Source organism: Oratosquilla oratoria, chromosome 3 (assembly GCF_046742065.1).
Source record: "Oratosquilla oratoria isolate Oo_2021 chromosome 3, ASM4674206v1, whole genome shotgun sequence".
NCBI classification, from domain to species: Eukaryota; Metazoa; Arthropoda; class Malacostraca; order Stomatopoda; family Squillidae; genus Oratosquilla; species Oratosquilla oratoria.
The window spans coordinates 38,082,419-38,108,918 of NC_134779.1; the positions used below are offsets into that span (position 1 = coordinate 38,082,419).

The 26,500-nt window shown below is 40.9% G+C and overlaps 1 protein-coding gene across 1 annotated transcript in view; it reads right to left on the reverse strand.

The window, feature by feature from the left end:
• The window catches only part of LOC143017698 (uncharacterized), a 54,390-nt gene extending 37,616 nt beyond the window's left edge, over positions 1-16,774 (reverse strand). The window contains exon 1 of the mRNA XM_076172450.1: positions 16,602-16,774. Coding sequence (XP_076028565.1) covers positions 16,602-16,774 — 173 coding nt within the window. The remainder of the gene's footprint in view (positions 1-16,601) is intronic.
• Between the last annotated feature and the right edge of the window lie 9,726 nt (positions 16,775-26,500).

Sequence of the window (26,500 nt, forward strand, 5' to 3'; positions counted from 1 at the left end):
TGCAAGAGTGGCCAATGAGCCACTTTTTAGCGGAATGTGTGTGTGTGTGTGTATATATATATATATATATATATATATATATATATATATATATATATATATATATATATATATATATATATATATAGTAACAGGATAGGAATTCGAATTTGAAAAAATGTGTGCGTGTGTGTAAGTTGTCCTGTGGACCCCACAAGATGCCCTCACGAACAAACAATTTCCTTGTTAGGAAATCACTTACGCCTACCTGACTTCAAGACCCTGTCTGGGAGGACTCACTTATTACAGGTAGCTATCCTACTTCCCCTCCCCTCCTCCACAAGTTCCCTTTCTTCCACTCCTCCCTGTTTGCTCCTGAAGAACTTACTCATCATTCTGCTTCCTGCTGACATCGTCACCTTTTTGTTTGTCTCATAGCAGCCAGACAGTCCACACGCTGGAATGTTGCTCACTCTTAGCAACTGCACACCTTGCATATATATATTTTTTTAAACTTGCTGGTTTCGTAAGGAGCCACAGCAGTTTCGTAACGGACAATAAGGTGCTTGGGCGTCGCCTGTAGCCTGCAGTCAGATCCCTGACCGTTGATAACTTTGCTACGCTTGTTCCTTGTAAAGATCAAACAAATACTTTGGACATTTGCGCAACTATGACACGATCTTCTAAGCGTCTACATAACCTATATATGTTTGTTTCGGTTCTCTTGCTTCCTGCAACCTGGAAGAACCAGCCTTTTGTTCCTGATGCCTCCCAACACGACAACAACCAGCAAGGCATGCGTGCCGTTGTCATCAGCACAACAGGGTGTTTACCACGTTCTCGATTCCTTGTATACAAAAAAGTAGCAACGGTTACCTTAATGTGTCGTAGAGGAATCTGATTCAACAAATATATCATTCAACAGCCAAAACAGATATTCATCATAACCGAACAAAAGATTGGATCTGTGTTCATTTATGTAGATAAACTGTGGGGGAGGGAGGGAGTGGGGGAAGAGTTGGAGTGAAAAACGATAATGGCTCTTCGTGGCGTGCGATGATGGTGTGAAATTTCACCAAAGATCAATAGAGTCCAGCCAACATTCATAGACACCCAGGAATAGGAATGTTTCCAAACACGATGAGGTTTTGATTTCCTTTCTCAGGTCACACGGCTTGCTCGTTGTTTAGATGCAATAATGTTGCAAAATTTTACCTCTCAAAAGTGCTAAAAGACCCCGGAAATGAGCTGTTGTACTCACTGTTAGAAGAGTTTCACGAAATCTTTTGGTGCTGCGCCAAGAGGATTTGTCATCGTAAAAACGCTGAAAAAATACACTCTAGGCCCAAGGACGCCAGTTCACCATTACAAAGATGCTTCCCTAAGCCAACGATATTGCCTAACCGAAAACAAAGATACATACACAAGATAACAACTGAAATGCACCTTTCGTTTATCAACCACACACTTGTACCATCGATGTTTTGCATTTCATCAATGAGTACACGATTGTCGCTGTTTTATAGTGGAAAACATTACTCTACTTTGAAAACAACAATCACTTTAACTGCAGTAGTGCCATTACTGCGTGTATTTGGATAATATTGGGGCAGAGGATATTAATAATTTGTTATGGGTAACGGCATGACCACATTATCAACTCATTGCGTTGTATTATCACCATTCGTTATCACTGCCCAAACACCACAGATCTTTGTTATCAACCATGGCAACCCCATGACCCCATTTATGATACTAAATGAAGAGTAGGTTAGAAGTAATTATTACTCCAACCACCACGGGGGAAATCTGGAATGTTGACTGACAGAAATAATATTAACAAGGAAAAGTACATACAAAGTATTTGGCAATGGTCCTTGATGAGTTGGGCAAAAGAAATGATAAACGACATATCATGAAGGTGAAGGATTTTCGAAGAAATAACATTAAATTATCCACACAAAAATCAGGACTCAATCGACTCTGGGAACAATGTGGGGAAAACCATACTCCCGTCGTTGCCAAATGGGGGGAAGATGTGAACACAGAGTCCGTTGAATTCAGCGGGAAAGGCGCAGCTGTCCAGTAAAATTTTCCTTAAAAAGGCCGAGCAGTATTTGGGTATGTAATTATTTCTCATTACATTTACAGACGTGCACACACCAGTCCGCTCCTACACGTACAATATATAAATATGAATAAATTTTATATTTTGTTATTTGGGTACACGCACTATAACCTATTTCTATACAAATATAGGTGGCGGTGTGTACGTGCTTGATAAGTAAATTTAATATGAAGAAATAATGAAAATAATGACTGGAGGATTTGGACACGAAAATTGTTTGTTGTGAAGCTTAATGCTCGTCAGTGGCTCGTCTGGTGTTTGCAAACATACATATACTATGTCAAGTGCGCCACAAGGTTTGCTATGAATATCTGATCAATTACATGCGGAGCCACTCAAATATTATACTAATGCACCTCATTAGTAGTTAGTTTTCTTATGAACCAAAAGGTCACCTGTAGATTATTTCTAAATCTTTCGAGGAAAGGGTCTAGTTTCCTGTACGTTGTGGGATATGCCCAGGGGATGGCCACGCTTGTCAGTCGACCCAACAAACCTTTAGTTTGTGAAGAAGTGTTTATTTCTTATATTGTACACCATATATAAATTAAATGTTTTGTGTGTATGTGCGCGCGCGCGTGTGCACGTGAGGAATATGCGCATGTATTCATTGACCAAAAAATGCCTGGCAACTACAGTGCAATACATTCGAGTAATAACTAATATGGTTCCTCATTATACAATAATTGTATATATTTAATAATAATAGATAAATAGACGGACAAAATTAAAGGAAACAAATAACAAAATAGTATTCATTTTTTCATACTATTCAGAAATATTTGATATTCAAATCAGTGCGCGGGAAGACGTTGCCGGAATTGTGTTGTTTGACAGTGATGGAATAGAAAACTTCAATATTTGTCATCTAGATGACTCGGAAATAATCAGGTAATAGGAACTCATGTTGTTTCTGTATTGAAATCAGGTGTAATAGATTTTCATAAATCACCATGGCAAAGGAGAAGCCAGGCCAAACAAGTGACCATATTTTTCAGAACAGATAATCTATTACAAGTTCGGCAATGTAAAAACTGACGTGGCTACATTCTATTTCTCATTATACTATTGTGAAGTCCTTACAGAATAATACTGCAATAATGTTACGTAAAATATCCACGGGCCTATTCTTGGCAGGGTGGAACGCATGTTCAACCTTGGATAAAATTATGATCCAGGAGATATGCCACGTAAGCATCACTGCATTTGAAAGACGTTGCTATACTGCCATCTTTGAACGGTGTGTGTGTGGGGGGGGGGGTGCAGCCAGATAAAATTGCGAACACAGAAGTCTTCGTGTTCTACATTTTTTTCCTTTAGTAAATCATCTGAGGGCAGAGAAATAGTTTATTTCGATTGGAAGAGGGTCGTCGTTGTTGTGGCGGTTTATGTCGATCAACTTCGTCAGAAAATATAGGAAAATACGCAATGTATTTCCCACCAACAGGCTGGCAGCCATGTTGGATCAGTATCGCCATCGGTGGGGGTAAAAATGAGGCAATACCCTATTTCATCATTGAAATGCCAGTTGGGTTTTTTCCGACGAAAACATAACCGAGCGGTGAAAATAGCAACTTCGATTGATGCAATCTATTTTGGTGTTATCTCTAACCCTTCCGCACTGGATAACAACTTCCCTTGAGTTCAGGCTCTCTCTAGGCTATTTGATATATATCCGTTACCAAAGACGTTCACACAGGTCAGAGAACTATTTGCGTGGAATAACCAGTGATGGATCAGAAAGGAAATTGTATATATTTTTCAGTTTGTCTGGAGGATATGAATAAAATAGCTGGGAGGCAGCAAAATGAAAAAAGATAAAGGACCAACCGGAACGGAAAGGGTCAATTGAGATATGTTTGTCATCGAGGGGATGCAATGGAGTGAATGGAATAGCTTGGCAAGGAATGGGACTGGAAGATGCGCGCGGCACTTGATGCCTGCTAGGTACTATTATTTTCACCTTCGTATTTTTTCCTAATTACGTTTTGGTTCCAAAAACCTGTTTTCCAAGAATTAGGGTAATTTCCAACCTCCTACCTCCACCGTGACTAGTCATCACACATGTACTCAGTCAAGAAGCCGGAAGACAAAGAAAATCAGCGTCATAATTCTGTTGCATCAATTCTGCTTCGCGAACGTCAAGTGTCAGGCTGGATGAAGAATACCAACCTTTGATGACGCAGGAACTGAATATATTTTTATCTCAAAGTATAGTTGAGTCTTTTGAAAACGTGTTTGCAAACTACAAGTACCAACTGGAGAAGGGTTGCCCAAGACCTAAAAGCTAAAACGATGTGGACAACCGTCGGAGGGGAAGAAAATGATGTAACTGTCTTCACGTTGCAACGGACAAGTGACGGTTGCATGCACGGCTCCACCCTCTCGCCTGCCGCCAGGCGGGTGCGAGTCTTCTTGTTTTGGCGAGACAGTGGTCGCGTGCGTTGGATAACCCGATCTACAAGTCTTTTGTCAGCCCTCGTCAATGGGAAAACGTTTCATTAATTACTTTTTTTTATATACAGTTTGAATCATCAAGCTGCAAGGCTCTTTCCCATTTCGTCTTAAATGTTATAATTCTTCCCTGATTATGTTGTGTGCCTCTTATCTCCTGTACACGAAGAGAGGTCCATCCACTCCTACCTCTACCCCAAACTCCCACGGAAACAAAAATTTGTCCGTTTCCCAACGGCTGAGGCTGACTGTCTGGTTGCCTCTTCCCCCCACCTCACTCCTATTGTACCTTTCGGAAGAAGTGCACCCTCTCCTTTATCATGCAACACTATTCTTCCAGTATTTCAACACATTTCCCCTGATTTTACAATATCATCCCCTCCTGCACAGCATAAAAAGTGTCGGTATAGAGCTTATTATTATTTTCTATACGGCGTGGAAAAGTGTGTTCAACAGATTCATCATAAGAATAGTATATTTCATGCGATAGCCTTACAGCTTCCAAGTGGTCACACCTCACTTGAACAAGTCTGTCGTTGACTAGATACGTGACGAACGCCAATATACTGAAGGGGTCAAGTATAGGGGAAATGTGTCTTTGTTGGCGGCTGGGCGAGGGGTGTGCTTTTCCAGGAAGAAAGTTGGGTCGTTATTGATTTTTTTTTTTTTTTTGGGGGGGGGACTTTTTTCCATAAAGGTCATCATATTTCTTTGTTACTTCCTCGCCTCACCAGCCTTTCTGGCTACCTGTTTGTCTGCCTACATCTCAGCACGCCTGACCTTGTAAATCCTGTCCTTAGGTTGTTGCAAGGAGGATACAAGTTTGATCAACATCCACTCGTGCAACTATTCGTCCATTACTTACTGCACAAAAGTGGTATTATTTTCTATTTTGTCTTGGCCTTGATATATACATAACATTCTTTCGTATGTCAGTGGGTAAATTCCTTCCGTGCACATTTTTAAATGTTATTTTACGGTTTGGACTGTCTCTTCCACGGGTTCGACTCGTCCGTTGACTAGCCCAGAATTAACATACCACTTTTTGTCAGACTCGACCGTGACCTCCGAAGGTACAACTTCTCCCTCTGCCCTTCCTCTTGAGAATTTGCTTCCTGAATACACCGCTGCCAACTCTACTACGTGTTTTTTAACGCCTCTATATACTTCCGTAAACGCGGTCCGTTGCTAGACCACGTGGTCCACACATTTTCCTTCTTCATTCGACCGTGCCAAGATGGAGAACGTTACAAACCTAAGCGACTCGTAAATCAGATCTTTGAAAGGAACAAAGGCATGGATTAATTGTTAGATAGTTTGTTCTTTTGTCAACAGTTAAGGGTGTGTCGTATATGTATGATCCTATACAGAAAGGCTGGTAAACAATGGCCACTGAATTTGGATAACAGTGATGCAATAGAGACGTTAACACTGAATGATAATTATAATCTAATGTCCGGTTATTTTGGCATATTCTTCCATTGAAATAACATATGTCTTGTTTTTTTTTCTTCATAATCCCGTCATTGTTGGTTTGTAAAGATGAATACTGAATTCCACAATTGTACAGATTGAACTACACATTGCATATTTGTAAATTCACCCTTTCCCAAGTATGCAATCCTTTTGACCATAAATTATTTTAGTTAATTCTTCAAGGTCTCTGTGTTTGTTGTTATCTTACAGGTTTAGCGTGTGTCTTGATTTGTATATATTTTTCAGCTTGTCTGGAGGATACGAATAAAACTATATTTTCGTGGGTGTATGTCTACTTTGGCACCAATTCAGACGACATCCACCTCTGTTTACATAAAAACCAGAACTGTCCATATCCTTAGAAGTAACACGGGCATAACGAGGAAAATTGTGTCTGTGTGTATTCACCTCGGATCTGCTGCAGTCTCTGTCGAGACAGTCAGACACCACCCTACGGCAGTGAGCTCAGAGCTCATTATTTGCCGATCTCTGGGTAGGTCTGAGACCACTCGCACACCACACACCGGGAGAGCAAGGCCACAACTCCTTGACTAAAGTCCCGTACCTACTCACTGCTAGGTGAACAGGGACACGTGAAAGGAGACAAACCCAACTTATCTCCGCCCAGCCGGGGAATCGAACCCCGGTTCTCTGGCTTATGAGGCCAGTGCTTTACCAATCCGCCACCGAGCCGTGTGTGTGTGTGTATGTGTGTGTGCGCGCGCGCGCGCATCACCAGTGCTTTAGTACTTACATTATCGCAGAGGAAATATGAAGAATAGCATATGTTCAAAGTGACCAGCAACCTTTTCCGAGTGGTTTCCTTTGAAATTGTCAGTCAGAACAATCATACACTGACGATAACACCACAACTCCAACTTCCTCGGTATCCAACAAGGAAAAGTTTGATGAAAGGAAAAATTGACATACACAAGTAGGCCTATACTTGGAAGGTACTTCGGTACTGTATCCCCTTCACATATATATGGGATACTAACGGGCAATTTTATTCAGCGGGAAGGAGCTCCATCGGCACAGTGGTAATAGTGATTCAACTCCGTCGACGTGGTGACTGCCTTTGAACGTTATATTTTGGTGAACACCAGACGATTTAACTCGGCTGAGGGCGCGTCACTGGGGTGGATGTAATGAACGAGAATGAGGTTAGGGTGGGTGAGGTTGCACTCGCATCTAGACGGTTTGAAATCAACTAGTGTGGCTCGAGCTACTGCACCCCGCACTATCAGCGGTCAGGCCAGAATACTGCGAGTAGGATGAACAGGACGAACCCAAGCGATCGGACTTACCCAGCGCAGAGAGGGCAAGAGCCTCTTCGAAATGTCATCACCGTCGGAAGTAAAGGTGGCAAGCCAAGGACAACCTCGTCATCCGTGAGCTGGGTGTATTCAGGGACACCAGTGGATGATAACGTGTGATCCATCTCGACCAAGAAATAACATACAACCCGAAGCATTACTTAAGAAATCATCCACACTCGTACGGTCAGTTTCATTGGCAAGAGTGAAACACTGCCAATAGTACTGGTGTTAATAGTATGTAACACTTAGTATATTGACAATACAATTATGAATATGCTGACATTTTATTTAAAATGCGGGTGAATGAATGTGCTCTAACTACTGTACACATACGTTCACGCGCGCACACTACATTGTAACACATTGATTAGATTAATTATGACGCGGACTCTTATCCGAGTGTAATAACTGTCGATCGCTGTTTCAAGACCGTAGTGAATCTATCCCTTACTCTCACACACGCACGCTGTTAATAAGTTCATCTAGCTTATTGTGTTTTGCCCTCGATGCTCACAGCGTTACGAAGACCCAGTTTCAAACATCTATTGTGACTTCCGGTCCACCTTCAACGAGGCTGTATGTACGGAGTTTACCAGTGCATTGGCTATCCGTACATTAAGGGCCCAGGTGATTAAAATAATTTGCATTCTTTGGAGGGAAGTCACAAGGATAAGAACGTGACTTGGGTAGAGAGTTGTGGAAAATGCTGTCCAAATAAGGGAAAATGTAGAGATCAAAGGGCAGCGAAAGTTCTTGGTGTTTTTTAAGCTGAATGTCAATTTGTAATTTGGCGTGACAACGAACGAGCCGACAAGAAATGCCACGAGTGAAAGCGGCTTGGAAGGACCAGCTGTCGGAATCAGGCCCAAAGCACTTTGTGTCAGGTGGCTTCCGACAGAAAAGTCGAAGTCATCACTGTCGTTAACGCTTATGGTGAAGGCAGGACGCGCCCGACGTTGATAGACTAGAAATGGGGGTGGGGGAGGCTTTCTCCAAGGCCAAAGACAAAGAGGATTTTGTTTGTATGTCTTGAGATTCACTAATGTGTGTGTGTGTGTGTGTGTGTGTGTGCGCGCAACATAATTACATTACTAGAAAACAAAAAGCGGGGTTTCCCATATTGCTTTTGAAACATATAAACTGAGCCACATCCTGACTGACAAATGTAGGAGGAGAGATTAGATAAACCAACATTACCCACATTGAAAGATAGAAGAGAAAAGAGTGATAGAATAGTAACCTTAAAAAAAGTCTTGGTGTGCGAAAAAGAAAAAGTTTGAAGATGCGTCAATTTGTGGCACAAACAAGAAGGCAGTCCAGGCGGACTACAATTACTTTAAAGCTAAGTTTGATAAATGAAGACAGATGGAACCACAACTCAAGCCCTGGATGTTACAAATAAATAAAAGTGCGAATCGAGCTAGTTTCACGCGAGCTCTCAAAGGTTTCAAGGCTTTCATTGGAACATGATAATCTAAATTATAATGAATCTGTTATCAAGAAATTGCTACCAGATCCCACGAACGTAGAAAAAATCAATGTATTTCGAGTGTACTTTTCAGATAGGAAAACATATTAACATTAAGAACCTGTTGCCTAAAACGGCAATCCCACAACTTTCAATAGTCCCCCAGGAAAATTTTCAAACTACCCCCCTTCCCCCGCACTACAACGGTCGCCATGTGTTGTACTCGTTTTCCCGGAAACTTTTCTTTTTCCTACCTGCCGCCGGGGCATCCCCGTTTTCTTTGCAGTGCATACCGTTTATTTCCCATCATCATTCTTCTCCACCTCTTCAACATCTTCGCAGAACGTCCTCGCAACTTGCCCTATTGTAATGCTAGATTGATTTCCTCCTTAGTGTATCTGTTGGTTATAGTTTCTCTTACATATTCAGGCTATAAACACCGTCTGGCTGAATTACTGTGTATGACCTCCGCTTCCCGTCCTGAAGGGACGCAGAACCCAGCAAGGGCCATTGTGTAGAAGCAGTGTCATGTTCCTTGCGTTATTAGAGTGCGCGTATGCTGTGTCGCCAGCATTGTGTTTGTATGAGGGTATGCTAACGAGTGCAGCAGCACGCGTTGCTTGTGTGCTCATGGCGTGTCGCTAAAATAGTTTAGCATTTTGAAAACCTAATTATTTTGTTTTCTTTCAAGTGAAGTATTATTTTTTCTTTTCATAAATATACTCGAGTTATTTCTGTGTCATGCTTGTACAGCAAAAGCCATGATGATACTAAACATCAGTTCCTGTGAACATAATTTTGTATTAACCAATTTAACACATAAATGTAAAATAAAGCCTTGCTATCTAACCCTAAATTAGACATAACTGCTAATACCCCACGTGATCTACTTCCAATTCCTCACATCAAGCGGTTCTAGGGACGTATCTAACCTTACGCCCCGAAAAGGGAAAGGCATCTGCCAACACTTATAACTAGATAATTTTTCAGTGTGTAGTCATGTTCATTTTATGCATCTGCACCCTATTTGATTTTATTGCATTATGTAATAATTCCTATATAAATACAACACGTTCATGAGTGGAATATATGAAGCAATTCTAGACAATGGCGATATTTTGCAACTACAGACGCCCAGCACCATTCCTCACCCCCCCAACGTATTTCTGGACCTTAAGGGACAAAGTGGTTACTCGACATTAGACAAACATGTCAAGTAGAAAATTCAGTTTCAAGGGCAATACCTCACTCAGGACCAACTGGACAGTGGAGTCGGTAATTTCTCAGGTTGGGTATGAAATATACACACAACATTGGATGGGTCCCAGTGAACCACAATTCACTTTAATTCTAAGCCATCAACATCAAGAATTTCGAGGAGGCATACATGCAATTGATGGCGCAATCGGTTAAGTCACTATCACTTGTCACATGCTAGCGGAGGTTCGAGTCTTCGCCTGTACCACGTTTCAATTTCTGCATGTATGCCTCATTGAGTTTCTTGATGTTGATGGCTTAGAATTAAAGTGAATTGTGGTTCACTGGGACCCATCCAATGTTGTGTGTATATTGTGGTACATATATATATGGTAGGTATACACACACACACATATAAGCATCCATACAATTGAGACAATCTATAACACTGTGGAGAGCTTTCTTGCATTTAAGTTATTGAACACAACTATCATCCGCCCTTGATCATACATGTACTAATACACACTACTTGGACTGACATAGGTGTGCGCGTCAGTCTCGTCGGAGAAGATGCGCGCGGGATTTATCAGGAACTTCCCTACTTGCGGTCAGACCCTGAGGCGACGGGGACTCCCTGTGTTCAGCCTGCAGGGCCTTTCGGGAGGGAATTTAGGTCTCACTGTCAAACTTCTGGCACGAAGAGGATTGAATCTGCTCGGGAGAGTTCCCGTCATTAACCTCCCTCCCCCCGCCAGCCCCGTCCTTATTTCATATGGCTTGAAACTATTTGCTCATTCTCTGCTTTTTCGTTCCTATTTATTTGTTCTGGTTATGGACAGGCAATTTTATTCAGTCAAGGGAACGTCAGCATCGCGGGCGCAAAGGAACAATAGTTTATTCGAGTCATGTCTCTTTATTTAACTGACCTTTGAATTGTCGGTATTATTTTTATAGCGGTGTTGGGAAGGGAAGTGTGGGTATGTCAGAAGACCTTCCTTGCCTTTGCCAAGGAAGAATGTACACAACTAAAGTTCGGCCATCAGAGTACGTGGTATATTTATCCAATTGTAAATACCTAATTGTAATGTGCATAAAAACTACGTTCGTGAGAGTCCGGGGATTTACACTTCCATCACATAATTAGGCGTGCATGTCTTTGCTTGGCTGCCTAAGTGGTGGCCTGGAATTCGAAAATAGCAACAGAGCCGCGCAAGACTCGAGGAAAAGGACAGGTACAACCGGGGAAAACGCGGTTGACTGTCGTCCTCACAATCGCGGAAACAGCGCGTGTTTGCCCGTCCACATTCTCCAGTATACTACATCATTCGAGGCGAGCATTACCATTGCCTCCATCACAAAATTTCTTCAGCAGAGGCCCACATAGCTGGGTACCGTGATAGGTCTCTTCCAGACCTTGAAATCCTCACAGGAAGTACGAACATCAACAATAGGTGACAGAAAGAGATACAGCCACAATTACCTTCGTTCCTGTTGTTGTACTAAGTGGCTGTACTCTCGACGCCAACCGATGTACATTCCTCCTCACGTCCCGTCCGCTGTTTTTCGCTTTTGCTCATGAAGGCAGACGTTTAAAGCTGATGATGTTCTTGTCCAGAAGGCCACGTGGCTCGTCTCGGCTGTTTTTATTCTTCTTCATACCATTTTCTTTGTGAGCGTTGAAGGCGCAGTCGGAAGCGTGCTGGTCTCGCATGTGAACTGTAGGTTCGAATCCCGCACTCCTCCCCGATTCCCAGAAGTGACTACAGCTACTTGCCATAACAGTCCTCAAAGCGCATAATAGGGCGAAGATGACTTACTCGGTCGCAGCTACTCAGCGCCTCCTGGCGTACGCCACCTTCATTTCTTTCACCTCCCTACCCTCACTCCATCTCTAAGACTCCAATGCACAGTCGCGGCTTGGGAATGAGGAAATCAGCCAAGATGGAGAGAGCAAACAGCAACCTTAATCCCTTCACATTATTCGAGGGAATGACCGCTGCCAAACGGCGGTGGTAGGTAAGGTCATAGTATAGATTCCCTGATAAAAAAAAATCTCCGTATGGAAGAATAAGGAAGAACAGTCCTAGATATCCAAATAGGAGAATTCATGACGCTAAATCAGAGTAAAATTCCAGTACTCTACGTGATAAAAAGATTGTTTAGGTGAAACAACGCTCGTGATAACCCCGAGGCTGGCAGTACACGGACGGGAAAAGGGCAGACGGTCAAAGAAGACACTCGGCGTCCCGGATCTTCCCAGATCTTAAAAAACAATGTGTGAGAAATCGAGGGGAATTTAAACCATAGTTTGTAGAGTTCTTGCGATGAAACACCACTACTGACCTTTACATGTACCACTTGATGGTAAAAAGTATTCAGATCGGGGTGAGAAAGTAAACGATTGAAGATGCCCACGCGACGAGAGTGGGTGTGAAGCAAGGGAACGCGGGAAACTACCACCCCGACCCCCCCCCCCACCTCACCCCACCACCACCGCCACCTTACATACACGTGGGAATAATGGGGCCGAGCCGACAACAGGGTATTATACGATGGTATCCGAAGGACTGTTCGGTGGGAAAACAGGATTGTTTCTCTTCAGGTCACCCTTTCTCTGAAACACGCGATGACGTCATGTCGCTTTGAGACGCATCTCGTGTGGAATCGGTCAAAAGCTGAACAGGAAGTACTTCTCTGAACATTCTGGCGTCCACGTGGACAAACAGAATCCTCCATGATACACTGGGAAAGTTTACAGGGTGTCTGAATGAAATATGTCGCCATTTGCATGAAGGCTAAATTAGTTATTTTCAGATTAATTCTAAACTGTGCCTTTCACACGCATCCATACTGAAAATTCACACAACCCTCCATTCTGCAACCCTTCTCAAATCTATCATTCATCTATGACTTCGCCTCTACTCTGCGATATTGTTCTTATTAAGGATGGAAGCGCTGGTTATTTCTAATGAAATACTTCCTGCCATGCAGATTCCAGAGGTGCAGTGACGTCACACTTGGAAGAATCCCGACTCTCCCACTCATCGCGCCGTTTAATGACGCAGCGACCGTTGGTGACGTCACTGAGCACATTGCCGTTTTCTTTCACTCTCCCGACCTTAGAGCTCCTCTTATCCCTTTCCTTCGCTTTTTTCTTTATTTTTTCCTCGGTTGTTCACATTATGTGTGACGCTGAGGATTATTTTCAGTGCTTTTTACCACTCGCTTAATAACATGCTTTGTCCTTACAACTTTGTATGAGCTGAGAATTCGAATGGTTTGTGTCTGAGCTGTGGAAAACCCACACAAGCTGGAGGCTCCCCAGACAAGGCCGGTGGAATCCCTGAACTTTGGCGGGGAGACAGGGGTTCCTACTTGGCATTCTACGCGGTCATGGAGCATGTCGGAACACGGGGACTGAGGTTATTTACGAAAATAATATTCGTACACCAGAAGATTATTATCTTCTGGAATTTATTTTTTTCTAATTGCTTGTAAATAGATAAACAAACTGATAAATATAATAGAAATCTAGACCGTCTATATCACGAACTCGCTTTCATGGTTTCAGATCTTGTGGCGGAATCGTTATGACATTTCCAGCATAAAGTTGATAGCCATGTGGTCTCGTTTCACGGCTAATTTGCAGACCTTTGGTTCGGGGTCTGTGGAAGACCACAAGGCGGTGGGAGTTGCGACGGAAAGTTGTCGTGACACAATCCAGGGCTTTGCACAAGACGTTGCGAAGACGAAGCAGCAAATTAGGGTTCAGTGGTGTCAGGGGAGGGAGAGTGCTGGCCGCTCTGCGGTCACCCGCGCGTGCGTGCGTTTGTGCTTGGGTGGAATAACGTGCGAAATAAACGAAGCAGACAGGTAGGCAAGGGAGACAGTCTCGCAGGTAAACAAGAATGGGGGCCTGACGGGCCGACAAACAAAAGGTGTCAGTCAACAGACAGGGTTGGGGAGCCAGGCAGGTCTGGGGTTTGTTCATGGAGCCCCCCACCCGGCCTTCACATTTCTTGCATTAGACGCTCACACAGCTGAATTACAATACTTATGCTGCTCTGTTTTAAAACACAAACGTCCCTTCAAATTGTTTTAGCCTGAACATTTTTTCGACAGGTACAAGGCTACTGTATTTTCTTACCTTCCGATGGAAGAATATAAAAAAAATGGACCACAATTGAGAATATTGGTATTTAGCGGATGCTAGAAGGTTTACTTAATGTTGAAACCAATTTCAAGAGCGTAAAGAACAGCAGGACAAAGGGATAGGATACAGAACAAGTAGGGTGAGTCGCACCAGAGCGATGACGTCAAGTCGCCTGGGAAGGATACTCGTAGCCTTGAATTACGGCCACAGAACTCCAAGAAGCAAAGGACAACACTATAGACCTGAACCTCGGGAAAGTTCTTTGAAATAAATCTCCTTTTCCGCTCGGGAAATACCGCTCCTTGGACAGGCCACATTTCATTTGCTTACCCTTGGTCATTACCATAGTGTGAATTATGATATGATCCTTTTGGAATGGATGTTTGAAGAACATCATGTATCGTTTCATAGGGGAGGCGGGAAACAGGAACAACTTGCGGTGTTAGGAAATCTCAAATCGTGACAAAGACTCGAACTATGTATGTATGTATGAAAGAATGTATGACCCATACTCCTGGATCACGTGCTGGAATTGTGATCGGGCTATATATGAACTCAGAGCTCATGTATGGCCCGATATATGGGTACTGCTCTGTTCTTACATACACAACTTCTTGTCCTTCAAGATTGGAGACCCTGCTTACAGTGCAGTGATTCTTAAATGACCAAATTTGGGCTTGACTGGAACTCGGATCGTTGAGTTTGCGGCCGAGTGGTACCACTACACTATCGAGACGTGTGAGTGTTTGGTCACATTATTGCCAATCGTCATATATATAGTGATCATGATTGACACTCGAGATAACACGACCATGGTGAATCGCACATAACAAACTTGTGTACGAACAGTGGAGGGCAAACGCGTATGCTTTGTAGTTGATGTAATATTGGCGGGAAACAGTGAAAAGAAACTGCGGGAACTAACATTTGTTGCTTGAAATATATATACACGATAAAAGAAAGGAATTGGGGTTTGAGAGAGGATACGAGAAAAAATGCAGCACAGAATGATGCAAATAACAAGAAACCTATCCGGAATAATAAAAAGTTAAAAAAAAAAATAGAAAATTTCACAATAGGAAAAACAAAACGAAAATTTACACACCACGGAAGTCTTGGAAATACTGATAAGATGTAGAAAAGTTAAAGTAGCCCCAAGCCAACTGCACCCAGAATGATAATAATATGCGATTTTCCTTCCTCCACGATTGATATTCCTTCTCACTCGCATCCAATCTGGCACAACCATCACTCCTTTTACACATAAATCTAATTATTATCACCAGTAACAATCACTCACGCACCCTTCTAAACTCGTTACCAGATGCTTCAGTCTATCCATAGACAGTCGTCCACAAATAACTGGCTCACCCCTCATAATCTGCCAACCTCTCCTACAAGTTTCAAATATATCAGAACACCGACACGATGTGTGTGTGTGTGTATCGTTCGTGTGTAAGAATGGCCACAAGAAAAGAGGAAAAAATAACGATGCAAAATGTGTATGTTAATTGGATGTTACTTAACATGCGTGTGTGTGTATATATATATATATATATATATATATATATATATATATATATATATATATATATATATATATATATATATATATATATGAGAGTGATAGGTGGGGAAGGGTAAACGAAGATGGGCTAAGAATGTATTCTTAGCCCATCTTCGTTTACCCTTCCCCACCTATCACTCTCTCATTTGTCTTAAACAATTTATCAACATATATATATATATATATATATATATATATGTATGTATATATATATATATATATATATATATATACACATATATATATATATATATCGTTCGTGTGTAAGATTGGACACTAGAAAATAAAAAAAATAACGATGCAAACTGTGTATGTTAATTGGATGTTACTTAACACTGATGTCAATAAACGAAAGCGCTTTGCTTCGTTAATTTTTTCGTCTCCAGTGGTCACTTTGGCATACCTGAACACAAGTTCCCAGAGATTCTTATTGGTACACATATGCATAATGGATGTAACAATACACATTTCATTAATACTGATTTATACACGAACATGCACACAAACGAAGGGCAAAATAAATAAGAATATTCAAAACTTGGTGTTTTTGTATTCTAACGGCAAATATTAGCGCGCGTGCGTACCCACACACACATAGTGCCCCATGAGCGTAGCTATTTTTCAATATATTAGTTCTTACACTCGCACGTACATGCAAGCACACGCACGCACATACATAGGGTTATTATAGTAAAGACGGGATCTTACGAACAGAACTTCAATAATGTGTATTACAATTTGAAATATTTATTCACACACGTACTTATACAAACACTCGTGAACATTACTTGCAGTGTTATTTTCCGAAGTCATGCCTGCTGGCTCCACACAATTATTTTTCTTTTAATAAGCAAACATACCTTTTCAGTTGGGTGTGTTTGTTCTTACACACTTGTCCTTGCAGGCTGGCCGACCGACACTCGGTGCGGTATATCCGAGCAGACACTTGCTCTTCAACCGCCACCCGACTCACTTGTCTAAGCGCTCCAGTAGCAACTAACCTTGTGTACAGGTCGACACCGCTTTTATGCATCGCGCGGGAACGAGTTGCCAGTTCGTTCTTTCTCACGCGCCGAGTTTAAGGATAAACATATTTTTGTTTTGTTCGTTATAGGATTTTGTGGATTGTACATAACAATATATTATTTGTTGTTGTTGTTATTGTTCGCACGTGGGGATGGAGAACAACATCAAGATGGTATGTTGTATTCTCTAAAGAAGCGTTGCTTGTAGACAGTGAACTTTTTTCTTTAGTCGTTATTTACCCCTTCCCTTGAGTGTGGGGTCAAATGATGATTATTGTCTGTACTCGCTTCGGCGCCTTTATTTTCTAGTTCACGACTGCCTGTGTCTGAATACATGCGTGCTTGTGTGTGTTTACCTAATTGTAGTATACAAGAGCGGAACAATATTCCTCTCGTCCATTTCTCAAAACCTGTCTTTGTGTATTGTGTGATTCACCCTGGTCTTGGATCACGTGTTGGACTAAGGATCGACAGCTAACCAGGATAACTTTGTTAAATAAAGCCACTACTATGGGGATGATGGAAATATCTCGGCGACAGACAGTAAAATTTAAAGGAAGGACAGTAGAAGCAAATAGTTATAAACAATCTTTTTCTGATTTAAGATTAGTCTCTATTCGTAAAAGAACCCGTAGGGCGCCAAGAAATTCGTTATATTTGAGATTGCATTTAAATGAAAACACATACATACACACACACACACACACACACACACAGACATACACACACACACACACACACACACACACACACACACATATATATATATATATATATATATATATATATATATATATAAATATATATATATATATATATATATATATATATATATATATATACAGTACATACATTCCGTTTAGTTGCAAGATCTGTATATCTATGCACATGTTGAAATAAATGGTTTGAATGCAATGGATCTTTAGTACTTGTGTTTATTTTAAAGTCACGTGTTTGTATTTTTATTGTTATAAATAATTTAGAAATCCTCCTCTTCTTCCTCCTCCTCTTCTTCCTCCCCTCCTGTTTTCCTCCTCCTCTTCTTCCTCCCCTCCTGTTTTCCTCCTCCTCTCCCTCCTCTTCTTCTGCCACCTTCTCCTTTAGAAAAGCAACAGTGGTCATTTTCATCGCCTTCATTACAACGACGTAGTTTATGGATTTCTATTTCTGACGAATGAACCAGGGCCGTCTTAGAAAGAGGAAGAATTCAAGAAAATTCCTGAGAAGAAAGTATTGCAAAGTCATGTGATTCAAATGGGGGTCGGGGTGGGGGGACGAAACTTGAAGTGGTCAGAACCTCCATAATTCTCTCTATCTCTCTCTATTTCTTTCACTGTCACTCACTCTCTCTCTGTCCTCTCTCACTTTCTCTTTCCCCACCCTCTCTCACACTCTCTCTCTCTCTCTCTCTCTCTTTCTTTCTTTCTCTTTCCCTACCCTCTCTCTTTCTCTCTCTACTCTATCTCTCTCTTTCTCTCCCTCCCTCCCAATCTCTTTCCCTTCCTCCTCTCTCTCTCTTTCTCTCCCTCCCTCCCTCTCTCTTTCCCTCCCCCGCCCCTCTCTGTCTGTCTCTCATCCGAACCTCAGCATAAAACTGTCTGGCACGAACTGAACAGGACGTGAAAATGCGTCACTTTGTTGAAGGAGTGAATCATTTGTGATTTTATTTTATTTTCGCGATTTTATTCAGTCGTCCGTGCGCTATTGGGGTTATCGGAACCGTGCTGGTCTCGCAGTCCCTTTGTTGTGCGTTCGAATCCCGCAATCCTCTCCGATTCCCAGCAGTGACTGTAGTTACCAGCCCCAACAGTCTCCAAAGCGCATCATACTAGGGCAAGGGTGACGGCTTCGCCCGCAGGTACTACTCAGCACCTCCTGGCGTAGGCTCCTCACCTCTGTGAGGACTGTGTTATGCAACACGTATCGCCAGTGCCTATATGCACCTAAAGTTCTCTTGTCCGCATGTTGATGCTCGTGTAGATTAATCCGCCCACATTTGGAAGATCCTGCTTCCGTTTGGTTCCCAAACCTCATCACAGATGTTGTCATGTAGGGAAGGGGTACAACAAGGACTTCAGAAGTGATGTGAGAAACAAATCATACAATAACGGCTTAAAACAAGTTGATTTTTTTTTCTTTGAAAATTCGGGGAAGGTGATATCTTCAAGGATATTAAAATGAATCTATAATATCAAGGTAAATACTGAACAGAAGAAAATTAATAGACTGAAGTCGTCAGGACGCAGATTTGATCTTTATGTAAGGAGAAACAATATCACTGATGTTGTAGACGGGAAATGAAACAGTCTCTGAATAGAGGCGACGAAGTGTAGTATAGAACAAAGTTCTGAAATTCACACACGTATGTAATATAGTCAAATCTGTGCTAGTTATTTGTTTTCTTTGAATATTTTAGTTCCCTGTTTGTGGGTTGTTTATTTTTTTTTTTACTCCCAAGTTATGGACTGAAATGATTATAATTTATTTTATATTATATATATATATATATTTTATCATTTGTCTGTCTGATTTTCATTAATTATTAGTTATATGTCAATTTATTATTATTTACTATTTACCTGTTTGTTTATTATTTAACTATACCTATGCATTTATTTATGTATTTTATTTGTTATTTACATTATTATGGTTTTTATTTATTATCTTATTATTATTATGATTTTTTCGCATCCGACCTAGATATGGACCAAAAGGTCTCCTGTCGGCATGCTCCGCCTTTGTAATCCTTTGAAATATCTCCTGTAGGCATGTCTTTACAGTTGGATCTCGTTCACTTGGTGTGCCTGGTTCTGCCCGTTGTGCAAATCAAATAACCGGTTTAATCTGGTCGGAGGAAGGAAGGAAGGAAGGAACTGGCTTGCTTTGCCGAGCTACGAACCGGCTCGCCCCTGCTTCGTTGCATTACAGCGACATCAAGAGAATAACAATCACAGTGTAACGGGTAATGTCCGGACAGACAGTGCGGTTGTAACCGGTTAATTACATGGCTTTGTTTCATACTTTAAAAAACAGCAGAAAACAGTAATGGTGATAATCGTCGTAAGAAAATGAATTTAAGTCTAAGATTTACAGAGGTAGACAAGAGTTCAAGAACTCATCTTTGGAAGGAAGGAGAGGAAGCATACAAAAGATATAAAAGAAAATATTTAGAAAATTTTATATTCTCGATTGAGAATATTCATTTCATCTCCGCGCGGTCCACCCCCGTTCACGGAATAGTATTGTGACGTTTTTGCCAAAACACAGGTTACGTAGTTTGTGATCAGGGCGGGAGGGACTACTCGAGACTGGCTGAAGAGTAATGTTGGCGGAGGATGACGTTGTGTTGGAGGGATGTCGTCACACGGATGCGTAGTTTCCACATTTTCGTATGATTCGGAGATTACAAAGGAAGATTATGCCGATACACCTTTTTGGTCCATAACTAGGTCGGATGAATATATATATATATATATATGCTTAAAAGTGGCAGTTTGCCGACAAGATTGACGAGATAAACACCATATGAGGACGGAGCCTTTATTTGTACGACGTTTCGCTTATTACAGCTTTTTCAAGTACAAGTTGAGATACAAATGCTTGAGATTAGATAAGGGGAAAGGAGGGAACGGGGAGAGAAGGAAGAGGAGGAGGAGAAGGGGGGGATTGGACACTGGGAAAGGATGGGAATGCTGGCCCAAACGTCCGTAGGCGAAATGTCCCCCTTTTCTCTCCCCGTTCCCTCCTTTCCCCTTATTTAATCTCAAGCATTTGTATCTCAACTTGTACTTGAAAAAGCTGTAATAAGCGAAACGTCGTACAAATAAAGGCTCCGTCCTCATATGGTGTTTATCTCGTCAATATATATATATATATATATATCTATATATATATGTATACACAAATATGTATATATATATATTTATATATATATATATATATATATATATATATATATATATATATATATGGCATGTACAAACTGGACAATTTTATGGTGAAAAAGGTAGTAGCCCAAACGTCCGCTGCCGCGAACCGGTCAGGTCGACAATAGAGCCTCACAACCTTTCCCGGTTCCCTTCCTGACCTTATAGTCTGTGTATATATTCTTGTATTATTATTTTTTTCATTTCTATATACGCTTGAACATCAGTTTATCTTTTTCCTTGGTGGTTTTTCCGCATATATATCGAATTTTTGTATTTTTTTTTAAATATAAAAAATCGCCAACCCTGGTGTCCACTAACCCCATACAATAATTCCTGTTAAGTCCGGCTAAAATTGGCATTTCAAAGCATAACAGTGCCTTAAAAATAATTTCTTATTACACACATATATATTAGATACTAAACATAAAAGATAAACAGATAGATAATAATTTGTGGTAAATGATACATGAATAATAAAAAATATATATATAGATAATAACAAATAATGATAAGTAGATCAAATAATTACATAAATAAAATAACTGGAAGGCATTACAGCATATTGCTTAGGTGTTTATTCAAATTAACCTAAGACTACAAACTGTACTAAATTGCGCTGCTTCTGCAAGTTTATTCGATTAGTTTACTACATTTTGAGACCATTTATTTCTTGTATGATTCGAATTTAGTGTGAAAATGTCGTTACATTTGATGTTGTCTATTCCCTTTAGAATATTAAAAACCTGTATCAAATCACTCCTGAGTCTACGCTTTTTCAGGGAAAATATATTCATGTTTTAGTCGATTTCCGTATGCCTTATTTGTGATATTTGAAATCAGTTTTGTCAATGTCTTTAATGAGATTCGGTGACTGTATGGAAACAGCATGTTCCAAATGTAAACGCACTAACGATGTATATAGCTTGTTAATAACAGATGGACTTTTAAAATCAAAAGATCATTTAATCAGTTCTAGAATTTTATTTACTTTCTCTGAGGTGGAAATACACTGATAAGTTCATGTGAGATCATTACTGATAATTACGCCGAGATCCTTTTCACTATCCAGTTATGTTAATGAATTTCCAAATCACTTGCAATCGTACTTATTGTTATTTTTACCTATGTGCATAATTTTACATTTACTTGGGTTAAATTTCATGAGCCACTTTTCAGACCATTGCTGTAGTTGATCTAAATCTTCTTGAATATCTGTTTTTGTTGTTGTTTTCATTCCGCAGTTGTGCATCATCAGCAAATTTGGAGACAATAGATTTCAGTCTGTGTTCTGTATAATTTATATGTACTCTGAATAGAAGTGGCCCAAGAACGGAACCTTGAGGAACTCTTTTCGTAGCATTTTTCCATCTAGAAGTTTTGCCATTAAGAACAACTCTGTTTTCGATCGCCTAACCAATTACTAGTCCAGCTTAATAGGGTGCTACTTGTTCCGTGTGAAACTAATTTACCAAGTAGGCTTTTGTGCAGGACGGTATCAAAAGTCTTCGCAGTCCAGTTTTAGTAAATCTATATTGTTTCTTTTGTCATCAGTTGTGACTGTGTTGTAGAATTCGAGTAGGCTAGTCACCTTTCCGTCTGAACCCATGTTCGCTATCATTTTAAACAGTAACTTTCGAAATAGTGTTCGATAGCAACTCTGATGATAGTTTCCATTATTTCTATGGGAGTAACGTTAGCTAACTTCCATTTTCTTGGGGATCTCCGGATATGATTGAACTAATGGAACAACAATCTCGTTTTTAATTTTCTTCAAGATTCTTGGATGCCAACCGTCAGGCCCTGGTGTTTTTCTATACATGTTTTGATTTCTTTGTTATATTTACAGCAGTAAGTTTGCCCTAGGTTTATCACAGGCTTCAGTTAGGACTTTACTTTCAGGTGTTTCGTATACGAATACTGAGCTAAAATAGTTGTTTAGAATATCACACATTCCTTCGTTCGAATGTTCAAGTTAACCGTCAGCAGATAATAGTGGGCCAATGTGATTTTCTCTGTCTGTCTGTCTCTCTCTCTGTATTATCACATAACTTTGATAGTGGTTAGGAGCACCAGACACCTTGTTTTTCTTATAAACCTGTCTCTTTTTAGGTATATTTTTCAGTTACTTTGTCATACCATTTTGGAAGGGACCTGAATTTTGGGGGCGTCTGTCTTGAAACCGTACTTTCTGTTTCCGTTTATTCTTTACGTTATTTTATTTATTTATTTATTAATTCGTTGACTCATTTATCCATTTATCTATCCATTCGTTTGTTTATTTATTTATTCACCTATTTATCCATTTACTTATTTGTTAATTTATTCTATTTTATTTTTAATGCCAGGACCATCCATACGTAAACGAGTCGATGAGAATAAATCTGACGTTTGATATCCTGACTGGGTTCTTTGTATTCAGCTTGGTTACACGTACCTTACGATATCAGGCACCGCGCACTGGGAATGCACTCACCGGCATTACGGACAAACGCAGATGACGTAACTCGAGTTACGTCATTTCCACTGACGTTTCTAGCTGGCCTAACAATCGTAAGCGCGCGGGTCTCATATCCTCTAAGTCGCGGGTTCGAGTCCCGCACTCCTCTCTCCGATTCCCAGCAGTGACTGTTGGTTACCTGCCTCTACAGTGTATTATCAAGTAGGGGTATACGCCAGGGAACGCTTTATGTCACTCACACGCCGGCACCAGTCCCCACGGTCTTCTCCGAGCAGCAAGCTTCCATGCAGCCACCCTTCCCATCCCAAACAACTCTCGACAGGTTCAGTCAACTCGCTTCAGCCATGAATTCTGTGGATGTTTCCTTCGTCTCCTCCATCGAGGGTTGTTTCTTTTGTGGAGACAACGCTGAATAGGATCAACATCAGGAAAACGTTGCACGTGATGCCCATACAGCCAGAGTTGACGTTCACGAATTATGCTGGTAATAGGACAGAGGCAATGGCTTCGGCCGCAGTTGCTCAGCGCTTCCTGACGTAGGACCCTCACCATCTTAAATTAGTTCGAGTTTTTAATCGAGCCTGTTGTAGTGACGTCACAGGTCAGTTGATTGAAAGCGCTTCATGACTTGACTAAGTTCTGTAAATTGATCTACCTTGGGTGGAATGGTTGACAAGGCCCACCCGATGGGTCACAACTACTCTCAATAGCTCTTATTTACTCTCAACTATTAATTACTCTCAGAAACTCACAACTACTCTCAGGAACTCTTAACAACTCCCAACTGTTCTCAACAACTTTCAAGTACTCTCTACTCTCAGGAACTCTTAACAAATCTCAACTGTTTCTAACAACTCAAGTACTCTCAACAACTCTGAACTGCTCTCAACAATTTTCAGGAACTCTCAACTACTCTCAGCCTTGAGGTGACTCTCAATAACTCAGCCTTGAAAACAATTTAATGTCCTAGGGAGCCCCTAAATAAAATATCGTAAACTTAAACCCACAAAGCAAAAATTGATGCATATGTCAGATAGTTATATATATGTATATACCCACACCCACACACACATATATATATATATGAATATATATGTATATATATATATGTGTATATATATATATAATGAACTAAAAACTCACAAGACACAAAATAATATAGGTTTCGAATAGCCTGTTTAATAATTTCTCATATCTATTGACAATGTAGACTATACGAAGAAATAATCAAACACAAAAATATAATTTCCACATAATTAGTTTAATTATCGCCTCCGATATCACTTATTTAATATCTCTTGTATATGACTTAATCCCCATTAAGGTTTTCTTAGTGTCGTTAAGCTTTAAAAAAAAAATAGAATACGCCAGGAGGCGCTGAGTAGCATGGCGCCACCAGCGTTCAAAGGAACCACTGTTAATTGCCGTAAGAAATCGCTAATGGATGAGAACGAAATAACAAAGAATTACTTCGATCTGTGAATGGTTATCAGCTGTTTGGGAGGAGGGTAGACACCTGGTTGACATTTGCCACCCCACTTCCTTTATAATCGGGGTTGTCGCTCACAGATGGATAAAATCTCTTGGCACCCGGTAGACATGTAAGGCGCGTCACTTGAGTTCGTGGAATCGGCCAGTTCCCCGTCACGTTCCGGCGGCTTCGTGTGCCCCAGGGGTGGGCGTGGGCGTGGGCGATCTCTGCGAGGGCTACGTCCTCAGCGTCGTCCTTGAGACTTCCTCACATGATGAGTCACAGCGGATTACTATGAGACAATCTCTTAAGTTCCGACCTCTGCGCCCTCCAAGTAGTCAGGTCTAGGCAGTGTAGCACGTTCTATACACGAGGGAACTGGAGCTACAGCTCTTACATGACTACAAGGGACAGGCTTTTCCAGTACCTCCCCGCCCCCTGGGGGTTCTGGAATCCCTTGGGGTCCTACCACATAGACCTCTTAAATAGAAGGACTGGTAAGTCCCCTGCTCGGCATCTGTAACTTGGGTCCCACCATTTTTCACTACAAATGCATGGTAGAACATTCTTTTTAGTGTCTAATAAGGGGTTTTAAAGGGCAAGGAATTAATTTTTTATAATTTCAACTTTCTACAATGTCATCTAAAGGTCATAGGAAATTCAAATCACATAAAAAAAGCCTATATCGGCCGAAATATTGTATATTTTCTCATTTAAAATAATGAAGTACACACTGTATGTTGCAGTATGTGACATAAATTATGATAATACACAAAAATACATGTACAACACTATGAAACAGCTTGGTACAAAACTACTTATTGATACAGAAAACTGTGTTAATTTTTCCCATAAGTTTCTCCTTCCTTCTGAGGCAGCCGAGCTGTCTGTCTTTGTCACTTTTATCAAGTACAAATCCTTTTAAAAGAATATTCGCTAAAGTAACACAAGCTCCTTCAAGTCCGGCTATTGGACTGTCAATACAAGATAAAGATTTACTCAGATGATATCGGCAGCAATACAAGTTGCACTCTTCAACAAGTTTGTAAGCTGAGTGTGCGAAGTGTACTGTTGAGAGCAGAGGTACAGTTAGCCCACCTCTACTTACATTCATGAGAAACTGTGAATTACTACGATTTTCATCGTCATGCTTAGTTTCAGCACTTACAATATGAGCTTGAAATTTGTGTACCAAATGTCCAGCTAGAAAAATAACTTTATGTTTGACAGTATCACTGGTCTGAAGTAGGTCTTCAGAGTCAGCTATAGTGATGTCAACTTGATCATCATCAATGCAAATGTCAGAGGTGCAAGGCACATCATGAGACTGGTGTGGAGTACACTCGTATTTCAAAATCGCATGGAGGTTCTTGGAATCTGCAGCTGCCTTAATATCAACAACGTCAATATAGAAATTACCCCCACTGCGTTGTCTGGCTTGGCCAAAAAACTTTTCATGGGCATCATCTGCAAAGACACCAGGTAGAACATATTTGAAGCTGTAATGTGTCAGTAACAACTCTGCAGCTTCAACGTTGGCTCTTGTAGACACCACAAAGGCCTCTGCTGTCTGCTTTGTGAGCTTGTGCGTCCGACCCCGCCCACCTGACCATGCACAAGTAGATATAACTTCACAAGTATCATTAAGCTGGTGCAATTCTTGGTCCACGGTTGACGACACTCATCACGCATGTTGATACCAGAATACCGATCTTTCATATTCATCATGTGAAACCAATTAGTGATAAGTTCAACAAAAATGATGGTGCCCTCATTAATGCCAAGTTTATCCATTAGAGTTGAAAGAGCAGCAACAGTCTTATCGTGGAAGATGTGGCAAACAAAAGACACGCTGTGTATGTTATCTTGGTAAGAC